This window comes from Lotus japonicus, chromosome 4 (genome assembly GCF_012489685.1).
Source record: "Lotus japonicus ecotype B-129 chromosome 4, LjGifu_v1.2".
Classification (NCBI taxonomy): Eukaryota; Viridiplantae; Streptophyta; class Magnoliopsida; order Fabales; family Fabaceae; genus Lotus; species Lotus japonicus.
Genome location: NC_080044.1, coordinates 64,415,454 through 64,443,087, shown reverse-complemented (window position 1 = coordinate 64,443,087; position 27,634 = coordinate 64,415,454). Strand labels below are relative to the sequence as shown.

The 27,634-nt window shown below is 37.1% G+C and overlaps 3 protein-coding genes across 4 annotated transcripts; 2 read left to right on the top strand and 1 right to left on the bottom strand.

Annotated features, from left to right (window-relative positions):
- Positions 1 to 6,060: 6,060 nt before the first annotated feature.
- On the top strand, positions 6,061 to 7,360 carry LOC130711263 (calmodulin-like protein 7). Its single transcript, XM_057560807.1, has one exon. It carries the CDS (start codon positions 6,322 to 6,324, stop codon positions 6,988 to 6,990), a length of 669 nt encoding a protein of 222 aa, XP_057416790.1. The 5' UTR covers positions 6,061 to 6,321; the 3' UTR covers positions 6,991 to 7,360.
- Positions 7,361 to 16,782: 9,422 nt separating this feature from the next.
- Positions 16,783 to 19,179, bottom strand: LOC130715565 (uncharacterized). Its single transcript, XM_057565683.1, has 4 exons — positions 18,798 to 19,179; positions 18,534 to 18,696; positions 17,588 to 17,796; positions 16,783 to 17,450 (listed from the first exon to the last, which is right to left on the bottom strand). Exons 1-4 carry the CDS (start codon positions 18,969 to 18,971, stop codon positions 17,190 to 17,192), a joined length of 807 nt encoding a protein of 268 aa, XP_057421666.1. The 5' UTR covers positions 18,972 to 19,179; the 3' UTR covers positions 16,783 to 17,189.
- A 3,500-nt stretch (positions 19,180 to 22,679) lies between these two features.
- LOC130715564 (serine/threonine-protein kinase PBL34-like) lies at positions 22,680 to 26,688 on the top strand. 2 transcript variants are annotated; one of them, XM_057565682.1, is made up of 6 exons: positions 22,680 to 23,035; positions 23,928 to 24,250; positions 24,352 to 24,487; positions 25,232 to 25,365; positions 25,493 to 25,616; positions 25,834 to 26,688. In XM_057565682.1, exons 1-6 carry the CDS (start codon positions 22,945 to 22,947, stop codon positions 26,286 to 26,288), a joined length of 1,263 nt encoding a protein of 420 aa, XP_057421665.1. In that variant the 5' UTR covers positions 22,680 to 22,944; the 3' UTR covers positions 26,289 to 26,688. The 2 variants fall into 2 exon arrangements, with proteins under 2 accessions (XP_057421665.1, XP_057421664.1); XM_057565681.1 differs by having other exon boundaries at positions 22,681 to 23,107.
- Positions 26,689 to 27,634: the final 946 nt, after the last annotated feature.

Below are 27,634 nucleotides of genomic sequence, written 5' to 3'. Positions count from 1 at the left end.
TGGAGTCATTGTCGAGCTATAGCCTAGCCCACCTGAAGACTGGGCCTTGCCTGCTATTCATTTAAAACGAGTGTTATCAATGATTATGATCATCACCCAAGTGCCCATATAGCTGATAGTAGTGAGATGAATTTCTCGTCCCACTGTTAGGATGACAAGAATTTTTTTCATGCATTCACAAGAGTTAGTAATAGTTAAGCCTTCAAGGCTCCAACCACCTGCTTAATGAATGAAGTGATGAATTATATATAACGCCACTCGTTTAATGCAATTCATCTCATATACACTCATGATTCTTCATACAATTGGCTAAAGTTAAGCTAGAATTATATATATGTATATTTTGGGCGTTATTCGGTTGTAGCTAGGAATTTGAAAACATGTACCAATTTTTTGAAGCTATTGCTCTTCAAACTTTGATAAATAGTAAATTTCAAAAAAAAAAAACTTTGATAAATAGTAACCATTAAGAGCTTGCTTGTTAAACAAAGAATTTGGATTCACTTAGAAGGTGCAAGGTTGAGTGAGCAGTGGTTTCATGACCTTCATATTAAAGAGAAATTCAAAGTCTATGAAGAGCAATAATGACTAAATGATGAGTTATACTTTTGTAATTGAACAATCAAATTTGTATTTATAAAGCTTATAACATGAATAAATAGTAGATACATTTATCCTTAACTTAGCTATTGTGAATAAACTTCCGGGATAATGACTATGCCTAGGGGGCTTTGGAGATCTTTAAATTATTACACTTGGCTGTGCATCCTTCAAGCTGACCAGAACGATAATGGACATTGTGTCTATTTAGGTCGTTTAAAGAAAATGTTTGCATATCATTTAATATTTGTCACACATCATAACTTGTGATTTTAACCGGTTAAATTTTAATTGGTGAAACAGAATTGGAGACACAAAATGAGACAGAAGATTTGAATCCCTCACTAGTCACTAGGACTTCTTTGCATGCCAACCCTGAAAATGTGCAACTTCTCCATCCCCAAACTTCCTAGAGGGGCAAAACCATGCAAGAAACCCAAAGAGATGTTATATCATTTACCCTCATAAAGGATTTGGAGAAGGATTCCAGCCCCGAGGGGCCAGCCATTGCCTCAATTATATGTTTATCAATGACATCAGCACCAAAGTGGGGGAAAGGGGAATCAGAAGAAATTATTCCACCTTCGGACAGTAAATATATAGAGTTCTTATACATAGACATATAAATTAAGACTGATTGATACCTTTTCGAGACACGCATTAGCGACAATTTTTAACCATTGCAGACTTTTGCAGTAGTTAAAACTGCTGCTAGTAATTGTGTGTCGGAAGGTGTCGGTCAGATGTGTATGTTCATTAATCATTTCCAATATATCAACGATTGAGTTCAGTAGTTTAAACATAGTGGGGACATGGTTGGACTCAAGTCACTCAGCACTCAGCTGGAGTTTGTCTTCTTGTTCATCTTCATAGAACCAAATTCTGGGTTTCAAACTTATCACAGTGCAAAAGTAGGGAGAGTTCTTAGGCTTTTAGGGTTGCCATGCACTCAGACTCAGACTGGGGACAACCTAGCATACATAGCAACGGCTCAATTTCAATTTCAATTCAATGACCTTATTTGCAGTGTCACACTCCCACGAATGCTACCTTTTCAGATTCTCTTTTTTGCCTAATGCACATCTTTTTTCCAAATTAAGTTCAAGTTTCAGGGAAATACAGCTAATAGGAAACGTCATTTTAATACAATAATGCATTCATGGATCTTATCAAATGTTTTCAGTATATGATGAAAATTAATTAATAGTATAATTTTTTGTTATATGATAATATGAAAAATTATGACACTGCCGGGTCAGTTGCACATGTATAAATAAAGCAGAGATGGTTGAGGGCATGTAAGGTCAATTCAGCTACTCATCATATTTGGTACTAGTGCTGTGTAATTGTTATCAATTAGTGAGGCCCAAGCTACAGAAATACTATAATCTGCATCGAAATTTAATGTTTGAACATGGTTGGCACATTAGCTTATAAATAAATAAAAGATGCTAGCTTAGTAGTTATTGAAGTTGATGTTATGTTTCAGGGCCAAGAGGGGGCAGAGAAATCATTTATCAGGGATACCATATGTATGCAATGTCCCTATTGTTATACTATTCATCTAATTCTCTTTCGTCACTAAGTACTAGCTAGTACCATCAAGCTAGCTCCTTTTCTATAGCATGCCAACGGGGTCCATGCTCCACAACATGTACACCTCTAATGGATTCAAATGATCTTAGTTCTGCATGCCACCATATATATGTACATTCATTTTAGGCGCCTAAGGTAATTTCATTTGAATATGGGGTAACTCACCTTCTTAATTAGATCTTAGTTGCACCTTTTGAAGTATAGTAGGACTTTCTATATAAGAAAAGTTTATCTTGACATTCCTAATTCAATCACTTTGGTCTAAGTGAGATAATAAGACAAAAGAGAAAAAATGAATGATATGATATCGAGTGTGATAGAAAAAGAAGAGATAAAAAAAGATGAATGATATGATCTGATCGATATCAAATTATACATTCGTGGTTGTCGTGTCCGTGATTTGGCTCACTCTATAATTATCAGCTAAATGTCAATGTCTTTGGGATTATTTTAAAGAATCTATTCTTATTGTCGTACATATAGATTATTTCTATAAGTTTTCTCAATTTCACAATATTTGACACTAATTTTTCAATTTTTACAATTTTTTCCTTTTTAGTTCGGTTAAGACCAACACTAATGTGATGCTAAAGTGGATGTCGCTAGCGTCAGCAACTTCTCTAGTGAGTTGCGTCAGCTTAGAGCTGGTCAAACCGACGCTAACACGTAGCATCGGCCTTTTAGCCATGTCTACAAGTTAGTTTTGACCATTTTAACGTCCTCAAACACCGATGCTAATTCAACTATAACGTCAATTTTAAACTTGTTTGATTGTTTTTGACAAACGAAAGTGAGCATTTTTCTTTAGCGTAAATATCAAACATTGTATAATATGCATATATACACCGAATTTTAAGAAACCTCGAAAATGGACTTGAAAATTATCTACTTTGATTAAATTTATCATAATATTCACAACCTCAACAACCATCACCAACTTTGACTTTTCTATCTAGTCTGTCTTTCCGAATCACTAATGAAAACAATAATTATTTATTCACACCTCAAAATGAGGTGGAATGAGGTGGAGGAAGAGAGAGATAGGAAGAAAAGAAAAAGTAAGAGTGAGAAAGTATAAAATGTGATAGATGATAAGAGGAGAGAGATAGAAATAAAAAGAGGTGGAAATGAAGTGTATAAAAAGAGAGGTGTGTATATATCATTACCCGAATATGGGCTAGATCCCATCACAAGAAATGGAAAAGTTTGAAAGGGTAATAGAGTGATGAAGTTGTTTGTGTATGAAAAGGAGTAGGAAAGTAGTAGTAAGATAAGTTAAGAGTTAAGACGATAAGAGGGAAGGGGTTAAAAAACAGACAAACTGGGCCTAATACAGCCAAGAGAAGTGAGAGCTAGGTGCTAGCGCATGATCATGATCAGCTTTGTAGTAAAGGAGGTAGTAGTACAGTGAACTGTGCGAAATAAGATGTGTATAATGATTTAGGAAGTAAGAAAGGGATCATCGAAAAGAAAGAAAGAAAGTAAATGAATCTGTGCGTGACTGTGAGGCCAAGCGTGTGGCAGCAGCAGAGTAGCAGAGTCGACAGAGCATCACTGAAGAAAAGAAAACGAGGACAAATGCATCAGAAGCACACAGAAGAAGATAATAGGGAATATATATGCATTTAATAAATTTAAAAAATATATATAAATATGCTGATGATGACTCATTTACCATTGCTGAATGGTGATACTTGATTTGAAACATGGGTCCCATGTGAACTAGCTAGCTATTCTCCAAATCAGAGCATTCTGGTTCGGGGCATGGTCAATCTCAATCCATGACCATGCTATAATTCTGTAATATTAATATATGTATGAAATTATGAGTATGATCATCACTCACTCACTGCCATATATAGGTACACGATCGCGGCATCTAATGATTTGTTGTGGTACGGTCACGGATACCATCGCATCAATTCTTTTTCTCTTCTTCGACTATACATATAAATTCATATATATTCTCAGTCACCATGCTCAAACTCAAACACATTACAATTAATAATGAAGTTTTAGTTAGTAACCAAGTTAAATGAAGCAACCAAGTGAAGAACGTGTGGTTGGAGTTGGGCCAAATAGGTTGACAGTGCCAGACCAAGTCTAGAACGGAACGTGGTGAAGGGTGATGCCCTGATGGGAGTGGGACCGTGGTAATAAGAAGGGTGGAAGCAGGAGCATGTGAAAATTTGCCGAATGGTGGAAAGGAAAGGTGGACGTACGTTAGAACGGGACGGGGTTGATAGAGAGAGATGGAGAGGGTGACATTGTTTTTACCCGTATAAAGTCGTCCTCATGGGTCCGGTTCTCTGCCTCTAACTGTTGTTAATTAAACAGCCTGTATCCTTCAACTTAATCCCATTGTTTACAATACTGGACCGGACCGGTTCAACCGGGAATTAGTATGATGACATTGGCAGGTACAATCATGTGAAAAAACCGGTTGACTCTAGAATATTGGTTGTAGTAAAAATGGATTATGATCTCAGATTAACATGTAATGTTTGGTAATTAAGCTAAAATTATTATATATGTTTATGATTATATTCTGTGGTTGGTTTAAGTGACACATGTTTGATTTCTTTAAAAAATGTATCATGTTCAAGTCTTGTGAATGAAAAAATAAAAACTCATATTAGGAGAGTTATAACTTCATTATGATTTAAATGTTTCCGACTCGAAAATGGTACCTTCCAAAAGAGGATGCTAGTAAGTAGAAAATAATCCTTCTTATTCTTGAAAAAACAATTTGAAAGGGATCTCCATAGCTTTCCTTGGCAAACATTAATTTCCGTTACCTGATGATGATTGTATTGGTGTAAAAACTGTTGTGGGAACCACTTGAAAACCACGGTTCAAGACATAGCTCCCACAAGAATGGAGCATTAGCAGGCCCCCAAACTGTGGTGGTGTTCTTGGGCTTCTTTTTGTAGGGACTTCATTATATGCGAAATGCGACTATATCGGAAAGGTGGACCAGCCCCCATCTTTCTTCTTTCATTTTCAGTTTATTTTGTGGCTTCAATTTTCAAAAAAAATAATAAATCCCTGCTGAAAAAATTCAACAATTTTATTGCTAAAGGAATGAAGGCCCAATTTGAATGACCACAGGGAAGGGAACCAAGTTATGACTAGGTCCATATTAGGCCCAGAAAGAGATTCAGGATTTATCCTGATTTGGATTGGCCTTGGATCTTAACAAAAAAAAAACTAATTTCATCTTATTATGTTTGTCAAAAGTTTTTTTTTTGGTAGATTTTTTTTTTCTTTCTAAAATACCATTATAATTAAAAAGGCCTTTACACATTTTTTCAGTAGAGTTCAATTTTCATGAACGGTCATTTTTTGCACTCCCATGCATCCCATAGTTGTTTGTCACACCATACAACAAAATGAAAAAGTAAAATTTCAAACACTCATCTCTCTTATATTTCTATGGTAACAGTAATATTCACTCTCAACACTCCACTTTTGTGACAATTTTTTTTTATGGAAAATGAAAAATAGAAAAAAGTAGTAAGTAGTACGTGGTCCAGGAATTTTTTATTTCTCTCTCACTTTAGTGGGGAAATTGGGTATCAATCAAACATGGAATTGGAAAAAGTAAATGCAAACCCTGAGAAATTCCCGGTGGAAACGGAGGTATGTGTTGTGGGGCAGCTAAAAGAGCAGTGAATGGATTCTATTATTCCACATCACATGATTGGATGAGATACTAAAGTGGTCATCATCCTTCCAATCCATAACAACACTTGTGGCTCAGTACTGTTTCTGCATCTTAATTATTTCACCACTGAATGGATATAGTTTAGCTTAATGAAAAATACAACAATAAACCATCACTTTAAGCTTTTGATTTGTGAAGAATATCACTCAGATTTGCTTTCAGATAAGACATCGCTACGTAATAAACTTTGATATTTACACAGAACAAGACGTTACCGCGTTCACGCGGTTTGTGGGATCAAATAAAGCACCCCAACCAAACACGCGTAACTTCTTTTTGTGTGCAACACATGTATTCTTTCCGCAACAAGTGTAGCATACTCTTAGCTCCTAAATTCTATACTCGCTCCCCTGCTTCCTCTGTTTCCTTATCCCTGTCCCTTGTTTGTTTGTAACACCATGCTTGACCAAAACATGGTTCTAGCTTCACTGTTTCTATCTGTGCTGTTCATTGCAGGCCTCATAAACATGTTCTTCTACATACCTACCAACAAGATTCCCGCGTGGCTTCAAATCTTCTTCCCCAACAACAATGCTTGCAAAACCAAATTAACTGCGGCATCATCTTCACCAGCTGCGACCAATGTATTGGAGAGGAGTGAGCTCAGAAAGGTGTTTTCCACCTTCGACAAGAACGGTGACGGATTCATAACAAAGCAGGAGCTGAGGGAGTCACTGAGGAACATGAGAATCTCCATGACAGAAACAGAGGTTGATGATGTTGTTGTCAAGTTCGATTCTAATGGAGATGGGTTGCTCGATTTTGATGAGTTTTGCTTGTTGACTATGGCAATGAGTGGAGGAGATGAGAAAGAGGGTGGTGGGGAAGATGAAGTAGAGGGGAATTTGAAGGAGGCTTTTGATGTGTTTGATAAAGATGAAGATGGGTTAATTTCAGTGGAGGAGCTGGCTCTGGTGCTTACTTCTTTGGGATTAAGGGAAGGGAAGAAGATTGAAGAGTGCAGAGAGATGATTAAGAAGGTTGATATGGATGGAGATGGTATGGTCAATTTCAACGAGTTCAAGAAAATGATGATCAATGGAGGAAAGCTTGTCTTTGCTACATAGTCCATTACATGCTTTGCTAGTCTCCCGGTCTTGCCCTCTGAGACGCTGCTCGCATAAGTTTCTCCCTGAAATTGATTCTGACTTCAGAATCAATTGTAGAAAGGTTTCGGAAAATGCAACTACTCTTACTAGCTTATTCTAAAATTACTTCTCTCTTAAATGTGAAAATCTATTTTTAGCACACAGTGTTACTTTCCCTCCTACTCAAATCCACCATGATAACTCGAAACACAGAAAATGAAGCCCTCATCACTGAAAGTCTGTGTGTATTACATGTAACACCACCACTTTGAAGAGATACATGAAATGTAGTGCTTGCTTTGATGTAATATGTGTGTAATATATGTGAATTCCTGACTAGTTTCCAAGACATTGTATGGTTATGGCTATGAGTGACCCACTAATGTTCTTCTTTCCTATTTTCTTTCAAGTGATTTATTTCATTTTCTTTAATTTTGTGTTAGTGGTGGATGGAGTTGATACTGATAACCATCTCTATTCAGCCTGCAGTTGAGACACGCAGCTCAAACTACTAAGTCTTGAAGTTCCCATATTCTCTTACTTCCATGAAAGTGGGGAGTAGATAAATGCATTTTAAGCAAGTGGGTTGGTGTAGTGGTTCAGCACTTCATCCTTTAAGCAAGTGGGGGTTCGAATCCCAACTCTCGCGAATAGAAAAACCTCATTGGCCAGCCCCCTACCGCTTAGTGCGCTTACTGTGGGGCGAGGGATTAGTCTCACAGCTATCGGCTGTGGGGATACCTTGGTCAAGATAAAAAAAAAAGATAAATACATTTTAAATATTTTTTGTTAAGCTTTAGTAACCTAGAAGAAATGAGACAAGCTAGCTCAGAGTTCAAAAGCTTGGGCCTGAAAACGTTTAATTTTTTCAACCAATTTTTTTTGGTTTAATTTAAACTGCAATTTTCCTTCTCTACTAAAATGATTTTATTAAAAATGATTTAAATTAGAACAACCTCAACCAGTTGATCTATGAATTTAGTGTTAAGTTTGTTGAATCTGATAAAATATTTCTTGTGTCTTATTCATTGATAAACTTGTACAATATATATAGATGTTAAAAGATATTAAAACTATATCTATCTAAATCTAAAAGATATAATCTAAAAGATACTAATCTATAATAGAAACTTATATTTGAACCATATCTCTATTTCTAAACTAAATCTTAATAATAATATTCAACACTCCCCCTCAAGCTGGAGCATAAATATCTAATGCATCCAGCTTGTTACATATGTATTGTATCCTAGGACCTCGTAAAGACTTAGTTAACATATCTGCAAGTTGATCCCTAGATTGAACATAGGAAGTCTTGATGACACCTGAGAGGATCTTCTCTCTGATAAAATGGCAGTCAACCTCTATATGTTTGGTCCTCTCATAAAAAATTGGATTCGAGGAAAGATACAAAGCTGATTGGTTATCACAAGCAAGCTCCATAGGACCTAACTCACAAAACTTTAACTCCTGAAGCAAGTGCTTTAACCAGAGCAATTCGCACGTAGCGTTAGCCATAGCACGATACTCTGCTTCTGTACTAGACCTTGCTACTACTGTTTGTTTCTTGCTTTTCCAGGAAATTAGATTTCCTCCAATAAGAACACAATAACCTGTAGTGGATCTTCTATCACTAACATCCCCTGCCCAGTCTGCATCAGCATATGCAAGGACATCAGTATGACCCTTGTCTGTATAGACAAGCCCCTTTCCAGGTGATCCTTTAATGTATTTTAGGATCCGAATGACTGCATTCCAATGACTATCACATGGTGAATTAAGAAACTGACTCACAACGCTAACTGGGAAGGCAATGTCAGGTCTAGTCATTGTAAGATAATTCAACTTCCCAACTAACCTTCTATATCTCCCTGGATCAGGATATGGCTCCCCCTGATTAGGAAGAAGCTTCACATTGGGGTCCATAGGTGTGTCAACAGGTTTACAATCAAGCATTCCAGTTTCCTCTAGAATATCAAGAACATATTTCCTTTGAGAAATAGCAATACCTACCTTTGATTGTGCCACCTCAATCCCAAGAAAGTATCGTAACTGACCAAGATCTTTAGTTTGAAAGTTCTTGAACAAGTGTTGTTTCAGCTCCTCAATACCCTTTTGATCATCACCTGTAATGACAATATCGTCCACATACACCACAAGATAAATTGATTGATTGGATGATGAGCGTTTAAGAAACACAGAATGATCGGCTTCACAACGAATCATGCCAAACTCTTGAATGACTTTGCTAAACTTCCCAAACCAAGCTCGAGGTGACTGCTTCAAACCATATAGAGATTTCTTCAACCGGCAAACCTTACCTAACTCCCCCTGAGCAACAAACCCAGGTGGTTGCTCCATATAAATCTCCTCCTCCAAATCACCATGTAAGAAAGCATTCTTAATATCAAGTTGATACAACGGCCAATGGCGAATGGCAGCAATGGCTATAAATAAACGAACAGATGCCATCTTAGCAACGGGAGAGAAAGTATCACCATAATCCAGACCATAGATCTGAGTGTACCCTTTAGCAACAAGTCGGGCCTTTAAGCGGTCCACTTGTCCATCAGGGCCAACCTTAATGGTAAAGACCCATCGACATCCAACTGTAGATTTACCATGAGGAAGTGGAAGAAGTGTCCACGTATGATTGGCCTCCAAGGCAGTCATCTCATCAATCATAGCTTGTCTCCATCCAGGATGAGAAAGTGCTTCTTGAACAGTTTTAGGTACAGTAACAGAAGACAAGGCAGACACAAAGGAACAATAGGAAGGTGATATTCTGTGATAACTGAGAAAGTTATAAATAGGATGAGGATTAAGGGTGGAACGATTACCTTTACGAAGAGCAATAGGTTGATCATCAAGAGAATCAGGGAGGACCGCAGCAGGAGGAGATGTTGGAGTTGGAGCTGAATCACAAGTCTCAACTGTAGAAGAAGGCCCTGATGTGTTTGATCGTCGTCGCTCATAAGTAATACCAAAACGTCGTGAGTCAATGAGTGGCACAGGTAATACCGGGGAATGAATAACAGGGTCAATAAAGTCCGGCGAAGCCACGTCGGATGCTGAGTCAAAGAATGGTTTATCCTCAAAGAATGTAACATCCGCACTCACATAGAAGCGGTGTGTAGTGGGTGAGTAACACCGGTATCCCTTCTGACAGCGAGAGTACCCAAGAAATATACATTTAATAGCTCGTGCAGTCATCTTGTCACATCCAGGGGAAAGATTATGAACAAAGCAGGTAGAGCCAAACACCCGGGGAGGAACAGCATAAAGAGTGGCTTGAGGATGCAAAATACTGTGAGGGGCCTTATTACCAAGAACAACAGATGGCATGCGATTGATTAAATAACATGCTGTAAGAATAGCATCACTCCAAAACTTCAATGGTACTTTAGCAGTTATTAATAAAGTTCGAGTTGTGTCTACCAAATGACGATGCTTACGTTCAGCCACACCATTTTGTTGTGGTGTATGAGGGCAACTGGACTGATGAATGATGCCATGAGATGCCATGAATGAAGTAAACTGTGCAGAAAAATATTCTTTTGCATTATCGCTGCGTAAAGCTCGAAGAGTCTTGCCAAATTGATTCTTAATCTCAAAACAAAAGGTCTTAAAAACTTCAAATAACTCAGAACGATCTTTCATTAAAAATAACCAAGTACATCTTGAAAAGTCATCAATAAAGGTAACATAATACTTAAATCCTAAAACTGACGTAACACGACTTGGACCCCATACATCAGAATGAACGAGGTCAAATGGTGATACTGCAGGACGACTAATACTAGATGGAAAGGATGCCCTAACATGTTTTCCAAGTTGACATGACTCACACTCTAATGTCTTCAAATGAGAAAGCTTCGGAACCATTTGCTTCAACCTTTCAAGACTTGGGTGACCCAACCGACGATGTAAAAGATCAGGAGACTCAAAGACTGCGCATAGTGTTGATAGATGAGGCTGCATGTAATAGAGACCACGTGATTCATATCCAACTCCAATCGTCTTCCCTGTACTCCGGTCCTGTATAAGAAAAGAATCAGAAACAAAGGTTATCGAACAATTCAAACTACGAGTAAGTCGACTTATGGAAATTAAATTAAAAGGGGAACCGGGTACAAATAAGACTGAATCTAAGGACAAAGAGGAAAGGGGTGAAGCTTGACCAATGCCCATGACTTGTGCTTTAGATCCATCAGCAAGAGTAACACTATGAGGTGCTTTAGGAGGTGTCAAATTATTGAAAAGGGAAGGATTACCAGCCATATGATCAGAAGCACCGGAATCTAAAATCCACGATCCTGCAGATTGAGAGAAACAAAGGGTAGAATTACCAGCATGCGCTACGGTGGCTGAGGAAGAGGATTGTTGAGCTGCCTTAAGTTGAAGAAATTCCTTGTATTCACTAGGAGAAAGACGATGTTCCTCATATTCGAACTTTTGTTCAGTAGCATGTACCGAAGATTGAGCAACAGTGGCAGTTTTGTTAGGAAACCCAACTATGTGGTAGCAACGATCCTGAGTGTGGCCGTCCCTATCACAATAGGAACAATGAAGATTGCCTCTTCCTCTACCACGACCTCCATCTCTACCTCCATCTCTGCCTCCACGACCTCGACCTCGACCCCGACCTCGACCAAAGGAGTTAGAGGCCAAAACAGATGACTCAGAAGCTGTGTGAGAATCAATCTCTGGTGGCGGAACCCTAATCAAACGACCAATAAGCTCGGCAACAGTAGGGATACCAGGATTTGTCAAAGTTTGATTCCGAATAGATTCATAGTCTTTATGGAGGCCATGGAGAACAAGTACCATGAGCAGATTATCAATTTTCTTTTTCATTTCCTTTACATCATCCTTTTCCAACATCAGTTTGACTTCATCACAAAGAGATTGAGCCTTCTTCAGATAGGATGGCAGATCAGTATCTGTCATATGAAGAGATGATATACCTCGAGCTGTCTCATAAAGCCTCTGAACATCATTAGCATAAAAGGTTTCAGCTGTCTTCCAGATGTCGTAACAAGTTTTGTAAGTGCGAAAGTGAAGCATCAAACTCGGTTCAATCGACTGCCATAACAAGGATACAAGCTGAGCATCAACTTTCTTCCAATCGTCTCTTTTAGTAGCATCAATGTCAGAAACCTTGGTAGAAAGATGGTCAGATAATCCCTGACCAACAAACCAAATGTCAACAGCATCACGCCAACTCAAATAGTTCTTCCCATCAAGCTTTTCCGAGGTAATTTTAGGAGATCCGGAAAAAGCATAAGACACCAAACTCTTCTTCTCTTCAGCCATGAGGAAAAGAGGAATAAAATACCAAAAAGACAAAGCACCAATAAACAAAATTGGGCAAACGATGAGAGACGTCAAAGAGGACGTCTAAACAGGGTCAAAACAGAGCACCTAAACCAAACCAAACCAAACAGGTGCAAAATAGAGCACCTAAAAGAAACCAAACCTGACTAATGATGAGAGACGGCACAAAGAACGTCCAAACAGGGTCAAAACAGAAGACCCACAAACCAAAAGTGGCCAAAACGGAAAGAGGAAGGCCGGCCGGTCACAACCGTGGCAGAACGGCGCCCGAAAACTGGCTGTAAGGCCGCGCGTGGATCCCACGCGCCGGTGAACCTGCGGAAGTGTGGAGGCGCGTGGAGGTCTGTTTGGCGGCGGTACTCCGGCATATGGTGGATCGGCGGCCTCTGGCTTGATTCCGGGTGGCTGTGTCGTCACTTGACAAGAAAGATACTAATCTATAATAGAAACTTATATTTGAACCATATCTCTATTTCTAAACTAAATCTTAATAATAATATTCAACAAAGTTGTTTGCTAAATAATAAATATTTATACTTTAATCAAACAAGTAATTTATAGGCTCTTAACCTTTTTTTCCCCTTTAATTGGAAACCATTGCAAAAATAGCATGTAAAGGTCTCTTAGAATTACATTTTATTTTTTAGCTGTTAAGGAATTAAAAAACATGACAAAAACCTTATGGGAGTCCGTCGCAATGATTAACAGTGATTGTTTGAACCCCTAAATAGAAAGTTTGATTCTTAAGAGTCACACAATAGGAGAGACCTTTGACTTTTCCATACATAATTGAAATTGCGAAAACAATTTAATACATAAAAGATGGACCAAAGACATACAATATTGGTAGGGGTACATCATTTAGGTGTAGAAACCTATAGTGAGATTGGAAAAGAAGGGAGATAAGTGATAAATGATTTAATGTGATAGAAAAAGAGTGAAAGAGAGGGAAGTTGCAGTTTTTTTTAGAAAGATAGTTTCCATTTGACGAAAATTCAAGGGGCACAAAGGCCATTGCATGATCCAGAACCAAAGGCTCAACCGTCAGGGCCACTTCTTCAATCCAAATTGAATTGCTAAAGTCCCCTAAACGACTAGCTAGGTGATCAACCGCCTTATTACCAGTCTTATGAACAAAACTAAATTCAAAAGAAGCAAAAATAAAGACAAAGTATCAGGGCCTGCTCTGGGCCTGTGCAGCCCAGGGCCTCCAAAAAGAAGGGGCCTCAAAAAAATTCTCATTAAACTTTCCCCTAAAATAAAATTTAGTTATAATAATTAATGTTCAAGATTTTATTAAAGACTTGAGTTGGTCTAGTGGTTAGTAACTGTGTATGTTACTTTTATGTATCGAGTTCAAATCCCACCTTTTGGCTTTTGACATGTTATTTGTTAATTAATTTGAATTGAAAGAATTCAAAAATTAAAGCATGTGACCCTGGCGGGTTGCAAGAGGCCAGTTGCCAAACGAACCAACATAATAGTTATGATGAAATTTCGAACGTTAAAATTATTAGGGGTCCATTTTTATTATTTGCCCAGGGCCTCCAAAATGTCGGGACCGGCCCTGCAAAGTATCTACAATCCACAAGAATAGAAAACAAATAAGAACAACCAAGATCCCCTCTATGCCAGGCTTCAAACAATTCCAAGCAATTTGTTTCCATACACACATTTCAGAAACCAAGCTGTTCCCATGCCCATCGAAATGTCGTCGCCTTCGCAAGCAAAGAACAAAGAGCATCTATATGAGGCACTGCAGCATTTGGCATGATTTCGCTAGAAGATTTCCTTGCCATGCACCCAAACCCGACTCCTCTCCCTGCAGACCAGCAAGCATCAAAGTTCAGTTTAATTACCTCTGGGCTGAGCTTTTCCCACATGGAAGGCAAAGCGGACTTGCGAAACAGTTGCGGGTGCATCTCCGCTGGAGGAGTCAACGAACCAGCCCGCGAAAACACTAGTTCTAGTGAGGGTGGCACACTGCAAAACACCACGTTGTTTCTCGCTTCCCAAATCACATAGCAGATTCCACATAACAAGGCCACACACCCAGCATCAAGTCTCCGAACTAGCTCCTGAACAAACACATTGAACTCCACCTCCTCGTCGAGCCGCAAACTGAGTGGGTTTGCAAACCACCACCTTCGAATCATGGGATAAAACAAAAGCACATATGTTTTGTAGTAGGAAAAAGATTAATAGAGACATTCATAAAATATGGACACCTTTTAAATATATAGGTTTGTGGCGGTTTCTAACCGTCCTAACTTGCGTGGTTAGTCTTTCTCTTTTAAATGCTTTCCGGTTATAGTGATTGAAACCCCCCCCCTCCAACCCAAATGTCGGAAATGTGTCAAATTCTTGCATATGACTATCTATCGCGATTGTTTGGGAAAATCTTTTGGTTCTTGAACTTCAGTTACAATACTGTTACCCTGTGGTTGCCTTTATTTTGTGCAGTTCCTTTTTTTTTTTTTTTGAACTCAACAGTTCCTTTTTCTTGTCTTCTATTTATATGATTAAAGCAATTAATGGACAAATGTCTAACTTTAGTCAGGCAAGAAAAAATAGAGCATTGAAATTGTTTTTAATTTCTTTAGTTAATAATTAGATGGACCCTGCTGGTTTGATTTAAACCTTAGGAGTAAGTAAATAATACTATTATGGCCAAATCATGTTTCAAAAATAAACAACACTGAAATTAATTAAACCTTTATAAAGTGTTGTTCAATATGATGTGAGCTGACACATTTAGATAAATTTGTTGATGACATCTAGTTTGTGTCTCTAGCACATCTAGTTAGCCTTTTATAAATGAACGCTTTCTTTTTGTACCAAAAAAGCCATTTATAAATGAAATTAGGTAAATAAAACATTGTTAAAGCCTATTAATTATTAGATCAGTATAAAAGGGAATGAAAAACTCACGCTTGAGCTTATACACTGAATGCTTCCTCAACCTCTTCATTTGGGTCGGTTGCGCTTGTTTCTTTTTCCAGTTATATTTCTAAGTGCTTTTGGAAAAGCAAAAGTGCACAATGCATTAATTTTACTCCGAAAGAGTAATGCTTGCTATTTTTTCATGGTCCACTATTATATTTCCTTTTATCCTTTTGTTTTGCAGACATCAAGCAAGAAAAAAGCTCACTGACTTATTACCTTATTGATTGGCTTTGCTTGCTTGCTTAATAAACAAGATTCCGGTTCTACAATAACATAAAAATATATGACACCATGATGTATGGACTAGATTCGAGTATGTTAAAAGTGAATTCTTTAACAATGGTTTATCTTTGGACCCAAAAAAAAAAGAACAAAGTTTATCCCTAAGCATCTTACTTTATCAACAATACTAAGTTATGGTTGTGTTTGAGTAATTTTAATAATTTACAAAACGTTCTTGTATATTAGTTGTGTTTTAACTCTTTTAATTTTCTTTTAAACAATTTAAGGTGTATACTTTAGATTTTCAGAGTATATATAAAATATAAATACATACATATGTTCTCGTTATGTTTGAGTAATTTTAATTACTTATGTAAAAGTTCTTGTATCATTGATGCTTTTTTTGTCAAACATTGATGATTAAACATCTTTCTTTGAAATTTGGTGTGTGTATTTTTAGATTGGTGAAAATGAGATGTTGTTAGCATTGGGTGTAATTGGTTTGGTAGTAGTAATATATATGATCTCATATACTCAAAATATATAAAAATCTACAGAAATTAGGTTACATAAATTTCGCGCCACATATAGATGCCACAATCCCTACTAAAAGCATAATTTAACATGTTTGATTTTCAATTGAAAACACATTTAGTGCATTAAAATTCGACAACTCGCGTTACGAGGCACCAAGACCTCTGTTGAGTTCAATTGAAAACCTAGCATGTACTAACATCAGAAAGGTATGAGCACACCCGTTAGCCTCTGAACAAGCACACGCCCCTCCTACTACCACAGCACCCTAATGGGCTTAGAGGTACCTCCAATTTCATGGTTGCCGTTTAAAGGCTTCAATACATTTCCTCGGATAATCAAAACAATCTTTAGCAGCATCCCCTAAACCTTCACTTAGTTCACTAGCTAACTTATACACACTAACACTATTCATTAAATGTTCAAAACCCACCCACCACCATAATTCATACACGATTGCAATCCATCATGAAATGGCAGCAAATTTGAGCTTACATGAGCAGCTTCTTAATGCCATATTTCAATATGAGGAATGAGAGGTTGATCCAAACATGCGAAAATTGGTGGTGGCAGAAGAAAAACGCCAACAGTAGATGCAATTAAGATCCTCTTGGGAGCTCAGATAGTGAGATGAGGTATGCCACATTGCCATGACAAATTTCCAAACTAAAAAAAATTAAGGCCAGGGACGTTGCTCCTTGGAGCTGAAACGAAAAATGTCAGACGCAGAGATGAAACATAGCACATATCAATTCTGATTTTTTAAACATCCCAAAAGTACATACAATCATACATAATACATTCCACATACACCCTATATTTCTCACAATCTCTCTTACTATCACTTATCTCTCTTCTCTCCCTTTCTCTCTCATTTAATCTGGATGTACACTTCCAAATAGGAAGGACATTCCTTTTGCTGTATCCACGCACTATTAACTAGTATAACTATAAATCTTCACTATCTCCCACTAATTAAAAGTGGAGGGAGTATAAATGAGGGTAAGGACAACATGAATTCGGCTGAACAATCATGTTATGATTCCAAAAGCATGTTCTGTTCCTAAAATTCATTACTTTGAAGGCTTCGTGGTTATTTAAACTACATAAACAGACAGCTGACAATTGTTACCAGGTGTCTAGAAAACGTCAGGATGAAAATGCCCAGGGATAGAACTGCTTTGTTCAGCCTGCTTTAGGTGCATTGTCAACGCATAGTTGTTCACCTCTAAAGTTCTAAGCTGCTCCTGGTACTGGGATACTAATTGTTTCAAATCTTTTAATTCTTGATTCTTATTTTCATACTCTTTCTGGCGTTCATGCTGAATACAGAGAGCTCGTTTTAGAATAATATTTTCTTGAATAAGGGCTTCCACTTGTTCCTTCAGCATCATATTTTCCTTCAGTAAACCAAAACATAAGCACATCAGGCTCAAGAGTAAGGAACACAAAGAATAATGAAAATGAAAACGACAGTCATCTTTGCAAGGTATCTGGGCTGACAATGACAATGCAAGTAACACATATAACAACTTACCCGCTCTGTTTCTGAACGTGATCGTTCACAAATGGATTTCTCCAAAGCCTCTAGCACTCTTGAAGCTCGAGCTTTGGCATCATCCATGTTTGAAGCACTCATCATCTCTCTCACAAAATGATCCACCCATTCGGCACCATTTAGAGGATAACTCTGTCCAGCTACTTGATCTTCAGATGCAGCATCTTCTGTGTCACACTTTGTTTCACCTATAACAAAATAGCCAATTTTTCCCATCAATAAGTGTATTATATGATTTATATCACCATCTTTCCTAAATTCAATCGAACATGTAACATGGAAGTCAAGAGACCAAAAAAAACTGTTATTACTTTATAATGCAAAGAACTAAAACTACAGGTCTATACTCTATAAACTTGTTTCACAGCAAAATGCATGAAAAGAAAGGGAAACTATCAGCTTCAAGCAAAATCTCTTTCCCCCTTCTCAGTTCTAGTACTATAATTTTCCTTTTAAAACTATCAAGTCATACAAATCAGGTATTTTTAATCACCATGCCAAGGTGAACCAACTTTAGAGAAATAGACATCAGATCATTGCATAGGAACATGGTTCAAAGCTGCAATTGATCATCACAACTTCACAAGTCACAACAAATAGATAGAATCATACCAATGATTATCACTACTCTCAACCTACAAAAGAAACCTGCTTTAAAGAAAACATAAGTCCTAGAAAACTTGATCAAGTCATCGATTCAACAAATCCCCATCCTGCCAGAAATAGTAACAACAAGGCTTTGAATGTAACAAAAAGATGCAGATTGTGATTTCAAGTACTTAAAAACAAAAACTCAGAATCCACACAAAGCCAAATTATAATTGGATGCAGAGTAAATCTTTAAAAACAGAAATTAATGCTCATCAAGCATATATTGCAAATTCAACTTAAGAACACCCTCTTGCTACTTTACTCTCAAGCTCACCTTGTGATTGAGGTTGATCATTCAGGTCAACAGCCACATGATCAGACCCAGTTGCAGCAGAATCTATTGACTGATGAACAGAACCTCCCAACCGAAGCTCGTTCAAACTTCTGATAGCAGAATCCAGATCATTCCCACATTCCTCAAGAGCTTTCTCCAGAAGCTAGAATCCAAATCACGAAATGGGTCAGCAAGAAAATCAGTCAAATCAATTCCAAGTCCAGAAAACACAAACAATATTGGAAAAATAGGAAGATTGAGAACCTGGGGATCCATGAAGGGGAAAAGGGTGGTGAGGTGGTGGAGGAGGGAAGGGAAAGAAGGAGGAGAAGAAGAAGAAGAAGAAGAAGAGGAACAACGGATCCTCTTGGTGGAAATGGGAGGAGATGAAGGTTGGAACAAAGCAGATCTCTTTCCACAGACAATGATAGCAGACATGTTTTGGAGGGAACGATCCTCTCTTTGCAACAACCGTTTGTTCAGTTCATGCAAACATACACCAAATTTAACAATTATTGGGTTGCTATGTGTGTTTTCTTCGATTTTGATTTGGATGCAATGTGCAATGCAAACCCTAACATGTTCAGATGAGATGATCAACCATAAAGCAGTTGATAAGGTCAGGATCGTCACACACCTGTCACCCTCCACCCTTATACTTTACTCAATTACTCCCACCTATTTTGTATAAACATTCGGTACTGGTCACCCTTTAGATGTAGTGAGATTCGAGATTTAGTCATAGTTAAGGCTCATCATCTCTCCCGCAGAGTGTATCGTGTGGGAATCGAACCCGAGAGCTCTACCCGCACACTAAGTCTGCATTGACAACTAAGGTACCTTTCTTGCCCTTCTATTCTCTTGTTGATTTGATGATGTCTAGGAAATGAGAATAGATATAAGAAGAGAAAATTAGTCGTGACTAGATGAAAGATAAAGTAAAATGTGATTCGAAATAATGTTTGATTTTTAGTTTGGAAGTTCGTTTGTGACATTGGAATTCGATATCACACATTCTAATGCCTTGAACGTGAAGAGGCTTTGAACCTCCGTTGGGTGAAAACATATTCAAACTGAAAACCAAACAGATACTACACAAACTGTTTTTAAATTACATGTTTATTTGCGAGGTTTTAAAACACTCCACAATAACCTTTTTTAACTCTTCATATTTAGTGACGATAAAAAACTGTCATATGTTGAAAGTATGTTGCGATAGACCAAGATTCACATAGTAGTGATGTGTCAGTGTGAGTATATATATGGTGGTGCCATTGATTATGACCCACAAACTTAGTAGGGGCAATTGGCATCACTCCTTTCCAACAAGGTTTGTCAAATTGAAAGCATAATGTAGAAAAAAAGAATAGGGTCTCAAATTGCTTTTCATCCCTCTAGCATCATAGAATACAATTTTGTTCATAGTTGTTGATGAAATGACCTCTCACCAAGCACCATCTTCCCCACTCACTCTTTCCTTTCTCCCTTAAATATACCCCTTCAAGAGAAAACCCATATATAGAGCCATTGCTCATCCATTTTGGAATCTATATATCTCACCTCAATGTCTAGAGAGAGGAAGAGTGATGGGAAATATTGCACTCAAATATGCTCTTTACCATCTTTGTGTTAAGTTTGACCAAACCATAATATGACCCTCAATTGTTTAATCAGTGTAACTTAATTGACGCCTAATTATAAGCATTTGGAGATTGCTTATACAAATCACAGCTCTTTTTTTGTTGTGGAAAGATGCTGCTCACAACTAACAAAAGCTTTAAGAGGAAAGTGAAAGCAATGTAGGGAAACTCCGTATATATATATATGTTCGTTCAGCACCCAATAAGGTTTTGTATGTTGTGTTGCAAGCCCCAATAATATGCCTATCCTTGTCTTTTACGGGATCAAAAATTTCTATTGAGCTTTGAATAATAAATCATTGAGAGTTTGCTTGCCTCAGTTCTATAATTGAAGAAATAAAAATAATTTATAAGCTTCCTTCTAGAAACTAGTCCAATCTGATTGTGAAATATACCATAAATCCACTAATTATGTTTCTTTTTCTTTTGAATGGTAGTTACTAGTTATGTTTCTTACTACCAATCAAGGGTCGTGAAATATGAATCTTACCGTTAAGCAGCTAATTATTTTAAAAATTTAAGTTGTTGGATAAGAGCTATATGAATTAATTTTATATTATTATTTCTAACACGCCAACTCGCAGAAGAGCTCGTAGGGTTAAGACCTACACTGGAATTACTTATTTGACACAGCTCCACAATTTGCCCCATTGACAATTGCGAAGTGAAGTGTAAAATGCAAAGGAAGTCATAGTCACTTCTAGTCGCTTGACTGTCACAAGATCTAGAGATGAAAACAAGACGACTTCCAAAAGAGATCACTCCATCCTTATTCTGTTTATGATTTGACAAGTATGCAACTCATATCATTCTATTTTGTGTTCTATAATTATGTATTACATCTTACTTTTGCTATAAGGGCTACATGAATAACTTTATATTATTATTTCTAACACGCTCTCTCACACAAGAGTCTGTTTGAATTTTCCTGCCTCGAACTCGAAGCGTGGACAATGATAGACTCACCTATCATGTGCAAATATTCAACTTTTTTTTAGAAGAATTGATGATGGAAAAAATTAAACTCTAAACTGCTTGGTCATAGAGATTTTCATACCATATTAATCAATCAATTATCCATAAAGTTTAAAATAACTCTTAGGAGGTATGGAGCTACTAAGAATTGATCAGAATTGATTTTTCTACAAATAATTGACATTCCAAATCAAGGAAGTATACTCTTAACAAGATATATTGCGTGCAATGAGTACAATGAATGATCGAGAACAACATACCACCCTTCTGAACCCCTTGACACAAGCAACAAGGTCGTGTAAAGGCATGGGCAATTGAGACAATTGTCTTAGGCCCCTCAATTGTCTTAGGCGCCCCCAAAAAATAGTATTTATATAATATATAATATTAGGATTTGAGAGATAATGAAATAATGAAAAATTATGTCATACTAACTGCAATATGAAAACTAAGAAGTGCAACTTTAACAATTATTAGCAGTAGTAAAGCATTAGTAAATTTACATTTTCTAAAATTCTAATAAATATATGTTATTTTTCCGTTATCAAAATTTGAATTTGTGATTAGTCATAAATGTTAGTTTAAATCGTATCTGAGTTCATCGATATTACAAGATAAATTGAATGAATTAGTTATGTTATCTATTAAAAGCGAAATGTTAGAATCGTTTGATTGTAAATAAATGATTTTGCAGCTTAAAAAACTAGAATATTAATATAAAAGAGAATTCATAATTTACATTATTTATTAAGTCTTTTTAAAATTAGTGTCAAAAGAAAATCACTTTAACATTTCTGCCTCAGGTCCCAAAACATCTATACATGGCCCTGCCAAGCAAGCTTGAGACCATGCATGTTGCTAGGATCTCCATACCTCCATGCCTAAGGAAACCACAATCCGAACACACACAAATTTCGCAAACACTCACCTAACCCAGATCGCAAAGGGCTACCACAACAATTATAGCCCACATTTATCGCAATGGTGGAGGCCTCCAAGGGTATCCACGATACCCTCATAGTCGGAGAAATCACAGTAAGCCTCCTGCATGCACTCTTTGAAGGTTAGAGTTGATGTTATCAAAGTCGTTCTGTGATTGATAACTCGATAGGTACACAACCTTCCAAGACCTTAAAAACATTATCTATTTATTGGACTTTACGAATTAGCTTTTTTTTAGGCCGGACTATCACGATCCATAGTTCAATAGGTACATAAAACAATAGAAAATTAATTCTATTTATCTTTTATTTTAAATGTTAAAACTTAAATTATAAGTAGTACCATTTAAAGGACAAGTTATTCAACCATGACATTATGAGATGAGATTTAGAGAGCCAAAAATCCTTTAAATTAGTTTGAATTCCATTTTTTTTTGAACTACCTATCATTAAAAATTCAAATAGCAAATAAAAATTTAAAAGTTCACTTTATGTGCAAATTACTTAAAGTTATTATAGGATTATCTAGACAATGATTAAAACTTTGTTAGACATACATGAGTTTATATGTTTTTTGGTAATTTGGAGCCGGCAGGTAAAGACAGAGGAGTAGAGAGAGAGAGTGTCTCATTCCATTCACCCCACACACACAAAAAAGGTGGTGGCAAAAAAGTTCTTTTTGTACACACTGCGATGATGGCGATCATGATGCCTGTAATCTCCAACAACACAACCACAACAAACACCACCACTACCTTCCAATTCCATTCTCTTTCTTTCACTCGTAGCAACCATGGTTAATCTCTTCTTCTCTCTTCTCTGCAACAGAGCATGAGTGAATGATTGAATGAATGAATGAAACTTTTTAGCAACCATCCAGCCATGGAGATAGAGCAGAAGAAGAAGAAGTGCGGGTGCTGGAGTGTCCTCAAACGTGGCGTTAGAGGTGCGTGCAAACCCTCAGATTCCAGAGACTCTGCTAACACTATCCCTCGTACTAGTCTCGTTCATGATGCAGGTACTTTTGTTTTGCTACTACAGAGTACAGATATATATACATAGTATAGCAGCCACTTTTTTCATGCTGCAAAATTCAGTTTTCCATTACGTTTTTGTTTTCTTTCCTTTCTCATATTGAATCTCCAGGACCAGTGCAGTGCCTGAGTGTCAGAATCAGAAATGCTACTATGTTTTTGTTACTTTCTTGTTTATGAGGCTGTTCATCTCTTCCTTCTCCTTCTCAAATCCTCTCTCTCTATCTATGAGCAACCATTTTGTGGAGTTTTGAAGTTTTTGATTCTGGGTTTTGCTTAAAATCATCAAATTTTAAGGGAAGTTTTTATTTTGGTTTGAGGGTGGTGGGTATTTTTTTTTAAGGAGTTCAATTATGATGTGGGTGGTTAAAAAGATGAATTTTTTTGGTGTGCTTTCTCTCTGTGCTTTCCCAGAACCCTTTTTCTATTTTCATGTTCTGTTAAAGCAGAGCTGACAGCATAATTCCTTTGAAAGAAAGCAACATAGAGCACGCTTGGAAACTAGTCCCTCTTGTAAAATTCTAAAGGATTTCAATTTTTCATTCTATTACAGAGGAATAAATTTTCTGATTTATTTAATTCTAGGGATTTTAAGTATTTTTCTTAGTTATCAATTTGCTCTAAATTGGGCTGCCAGAATTTGTAGTTGAAGTAGTCCGTTTGGATACGAGTTTATTGGAGCTTATCTAAAAGAAAATGCACTAAATAAGCTTCAATAAGTGCTATTTGTTTTTCATTCATATGCAATTATCATCTATCTATTTCTTGTGTAAGCCTTTTCACACATTCTTCATGTTGATGCAGCAACTGAGACGCGGTACCTGAATGCTAGCAATCGAGAACTATTTCCTCCGAATGAAGCTCGACTATCTTCTGATAATCCTGATCCCGCTGCGGCTCAGGAGAACAAGGCTCCTTGCCAGCTCCTTCAATTTACATTTCAAGAACTAAAATCAGCAACTGGAAATTTCAGACCAGATAGCATTCTTGGGGAGGGTGGCTTTGGCTATGTTTTCAAAGGATGGATTGAGGAAGATGGAACTGCCCCGGCGAAACCCGGGTCAGGGGTTACAGTGGCTGTCAAAAGCTTGAAGCCAGATGGTCTTCAGGGTCACAGAGAATGGGTGGTTAGTAAAAATATCTGGTTTGGGTTAGTAGATTGATATCATAAAAGATTGTCTAGGACATTATGGAGATTAGACTATAAATTGGAAATTTGTTTATGCAGGCTGAAGTTGACTTTCTTGGACAGCTTCACCATCCTAACCTTGTGAAACTTATCGGCTACTGCATTGAAGATGATCAGCGGCTTCTTGTTTACGAGTTTATGACCCGTGGCAGTCTAGAAAATCATCTATTCAGAAGTGAGTTTTCCTTGAAGAGTCATATGGAATTTCATACTTAAGAGTTTATGTGAGAATGATTTGTAGGTTTCTAGTACAAATCATTTCTTGTTGCTTGAAGAATAAACCAAAACATGAATTGCTACCAAGTGATATGGTTTGGTTAATCTGTAACTTTATACGACAATCATTGTAGGATTCTTTCTTCATCCACATATGTTTTGTGTTGGTTTTACCCCTCTCTGGACTATTCATTGGAGCAACTGATGATTGGTGTTGAATTCACAATTTCACATATAATTACTGCATTTACATACAACTTACAAATCAGCTACCTTAATGTGATGTCATTTAAGACCTTTGTCAGTTTATAATATAATGATATGTTTTGTTGGCTGTAGCAATGACTTAGGAAAAATTATACACTCTAAGGTTATCAGAAATCCTCTGTAGAATTACCAAATGAAATACCAAGTATTTGGAGGAAATGATCAAGAATATTTGTATCCTATAAAACATATTCCAGTGTTCACTGGATGCATTGAGAAATTTGCAGAATCTTTTTTGCCCTTCTTTTCATGAGTTAGTTCTCTTTGTGAAACTTGTTCTTGATCACTTAATCACTTTTCCTTTTCACTCTTATTTTCCTTTTCCGTCTTCTACTTCCATATCCTTTATGAATTTGATAACTAGCTGTTCTGTTCTGGTCCCTATCCTTTTAATCTTTAACCTACAATAAGTGCTGATTTTGCCTGCATTTTGAAGGAACCGTACCTCTTCCCTGGTCCAACAGGGTTAAGATTTCACTTGGTGCAGCAAAAGGATTGGCTTTCCTCCATAATGGTCCAGAACCAGTCATCTACAGAGATTTCAAAACATCAAACATTTTGCTTGATACGGTATGTGGTTAGTAATATCAGTTTCTAAGAAGAATTGATAACCCAAAAAAAAGGTTCTCTGAAATTTTCTTTCTTTCTTGTTTTTTTTTTCTTACCTTTGATAAGTTATTAATGTGGTGTTTTACAGGAGTATAATGCAAAGCTTTCAGATTTTGGTCTAGCAAAAGCAGGCCCTCAGGGGGACAAAACACATGTTTCTACTAGAGTTGTTGGCACTTATGGTTATGCTGCTCCAGAATACGTCATGACAGGTATGAATTTTTTACTAAGTAGCTTGAAGCTCGAAAGGATTAGGAAACTCTAGCATCTATAACCTCTAGAACTTCTATATTTTGTGCTAAGAAGTTGTATAATGGATTAGAATTCCTGCTACAAAGCAGAACATTATGCAAAAGCAGCACATGGCAATGTGTTATCATTCAGACTGATATAACTAATTGTATGGTTTTTTCTTTCTTTTTTTACCAGGACACTTGACTTCAAAAAGTGATGTTTATAGCTTTGGAGTTGTGTTGCTTGAGATTTTAACAGGAAGAAGATCGATGGACAAGAAGCGCCCGAGTGGGGAACAAAGTCTTGTTTCATGGGCTAGGCCATATTTAGCAGACAAGCGAAAACTCTACCAACTCGTGGATCCTCGCTTGGAACTAAATTATTCTTTGAAAGGAGTGCAGAAAATTTCCCAGTTAGCTTATAGTTGCCTCAGTAGAGACCCCAAATGCCGTCCTAACATGGATGAAGTTGTGAAGGCTCTGACCCCATTGCAGGATCTTAACGACCTCGCAATCTTGTATCACTCTCGTTTATCACAGCAAGGGAGAAGAAAGAAGAAATCAGATGGAACTCCACATTTAACTTACACTCAGTCCAAGAGCATGAGGGCTTCTCCCTTGAATACCGGCAAGCAGCATCACCATCGATGATCGGAAGCGATCCTCTTTATTGCTGGCTCAATCATTTTGATTGAAACCAAGGTGGTTGTTTTTGTTGTTATGTGTGGACATGGACATTTCAAACTTACCTAGTTTTTGGGTGTTTAAAATCTGTCAGGGCCAGAAGAATGATGGAAGAGTAATGATACATTGATTTTCTTTTGGCTCTTATATTAGAGAGCTAACACTTGCCATTTGCTAATGCTGTAATTGAGAAATCCTGTATCTATATGAAAGGCCTCAAGTCTCAGAAAATTGTTTGCAGCTGCCTGAATCAATAGTGTCTAGCAGTGAAAATAACATTTCTCTACTTTAGTGCTAAAATTTTTATGCTTCATTTTAATTCTATTGAGACAAATCATAGTTCTTGTATGTACAATAGATTGGTTTACTTCTAGTATGCTTTATTCATTAGACCCTAAATAGCAATGTGTGTTTGAATACCAGTACGATGTAAACATACTTTCATCTCAATCCATAAGAAGAGTTTCATTCATTTTTTATCTTGAAGTGAGTGCTAACATCGGTATATATTGGTGGCTTGGTGCTAACGGGTATCCAAATAGCCATAATCTATCAATATTAAATATCAAGAAAGAATCCATCCAAATCAGCATATATGCTTGATGCCAACATACAAAGCATATGTCTTTATGCATAGCATAATTGTTTGGAGACTGCCTTGTGTTTAACTGTCTTCCGTGACAATTTGAATTGAGATATAGAACCAGAATTTTCTTTAGCTTATTCGTTTTTATGAGAATTGTGGTGGCTACAAAATATGATGTTTATACCAAAGCAGCAATTATTTATAGAATCTGCTTGTACCTGTCAGTAGTGGAAACTTATGCCACTTCTAGTACCTATCACGCTAGAATCTTTCCTAAGCTCACACCATTCTTTCTTTTTCAGGTTCACCATTCACTAGCAAGAGAGGCTAGGCTTCTTTTATTTTTGAGTACATGCTTCTTTATTTTTGGGGTGCTGGCATTACACATAAGTGACCTAACCTGGTAGAGAATATTTTGATAAGCCATCCATGCTCAAATTAGAGAATTCAAGAAAAAAATGGTGATTATATGTGTACATAACATATGTTTTGTAGCGGACATCCAATCGACATACAATTTAGCAGGATTTTTAACAGCCGCTAGCCGCAAACATTAGCGGCAGTTAAAAATTGTTGCTAGTATATATGTCGATTGGGTATCACTAAAAAATGTATGTATAGCTAACATTTTCAGGAAAAAAAATCCACGTTTGATATGGGGAATTCTCGTGACATAGGGCTTCAAATCATGACTAAGCGGCTAGGGCCCAGTGCAGACCCAAATCAC

Bases quoted from the DNA above. Each gene is read 5' to 3' on its own strand.
- LOC130711263 (XM_057560807.1), top strand. From the start codon at position 6,322: ATGCTTGACCAAAACATGGTTCTAGCTTCACTGTTTCTATCTGTGCTG.
- LOC130715565 (XM_057565683.1), bottom strand. From the start codon at position 18,971: ATGTCTGCTATCATTGTCTGTGGAAAGAGATCTGCTTTGTTCCAACCT. The intron at 18,697-18,797 runs GTTCTCAATCTT...TTTGGATTCTAG, and splicing joins TCCCCTTCATGGATCCCCAG to CTTCTGGAGAAAGCTCTTGA. The intron at 17,451-17,587 runs GTAAGTTGTTAT...GGTTTACTGAAG, and splicing joins CACGTTCAGAAACAGAGCGG to GAAAATATGATGCTGAAGGA.
- LOC130715564 (XM_057565681.1), top strand. From the start codon at position 22,945: ATGAAACTTTTTAGCAACCATCCAGCCATGGAGATAGAGCAGAAGAAG. The intron at 23,108-23,927 runs GTACTTTTGTTT...ATGTTGATGCAG, and splicing joins TAGTCTCGTTCATGATGCAG to CAACTGAGACGCGGTACCTG. The intron at 25,366-25,492 runs GTATGTGGTTAG...GGTGTTTTACAG, and splicing joins CAAACATTTTGCTTGATACG to GAGTATAATGCAAAGCTTTC.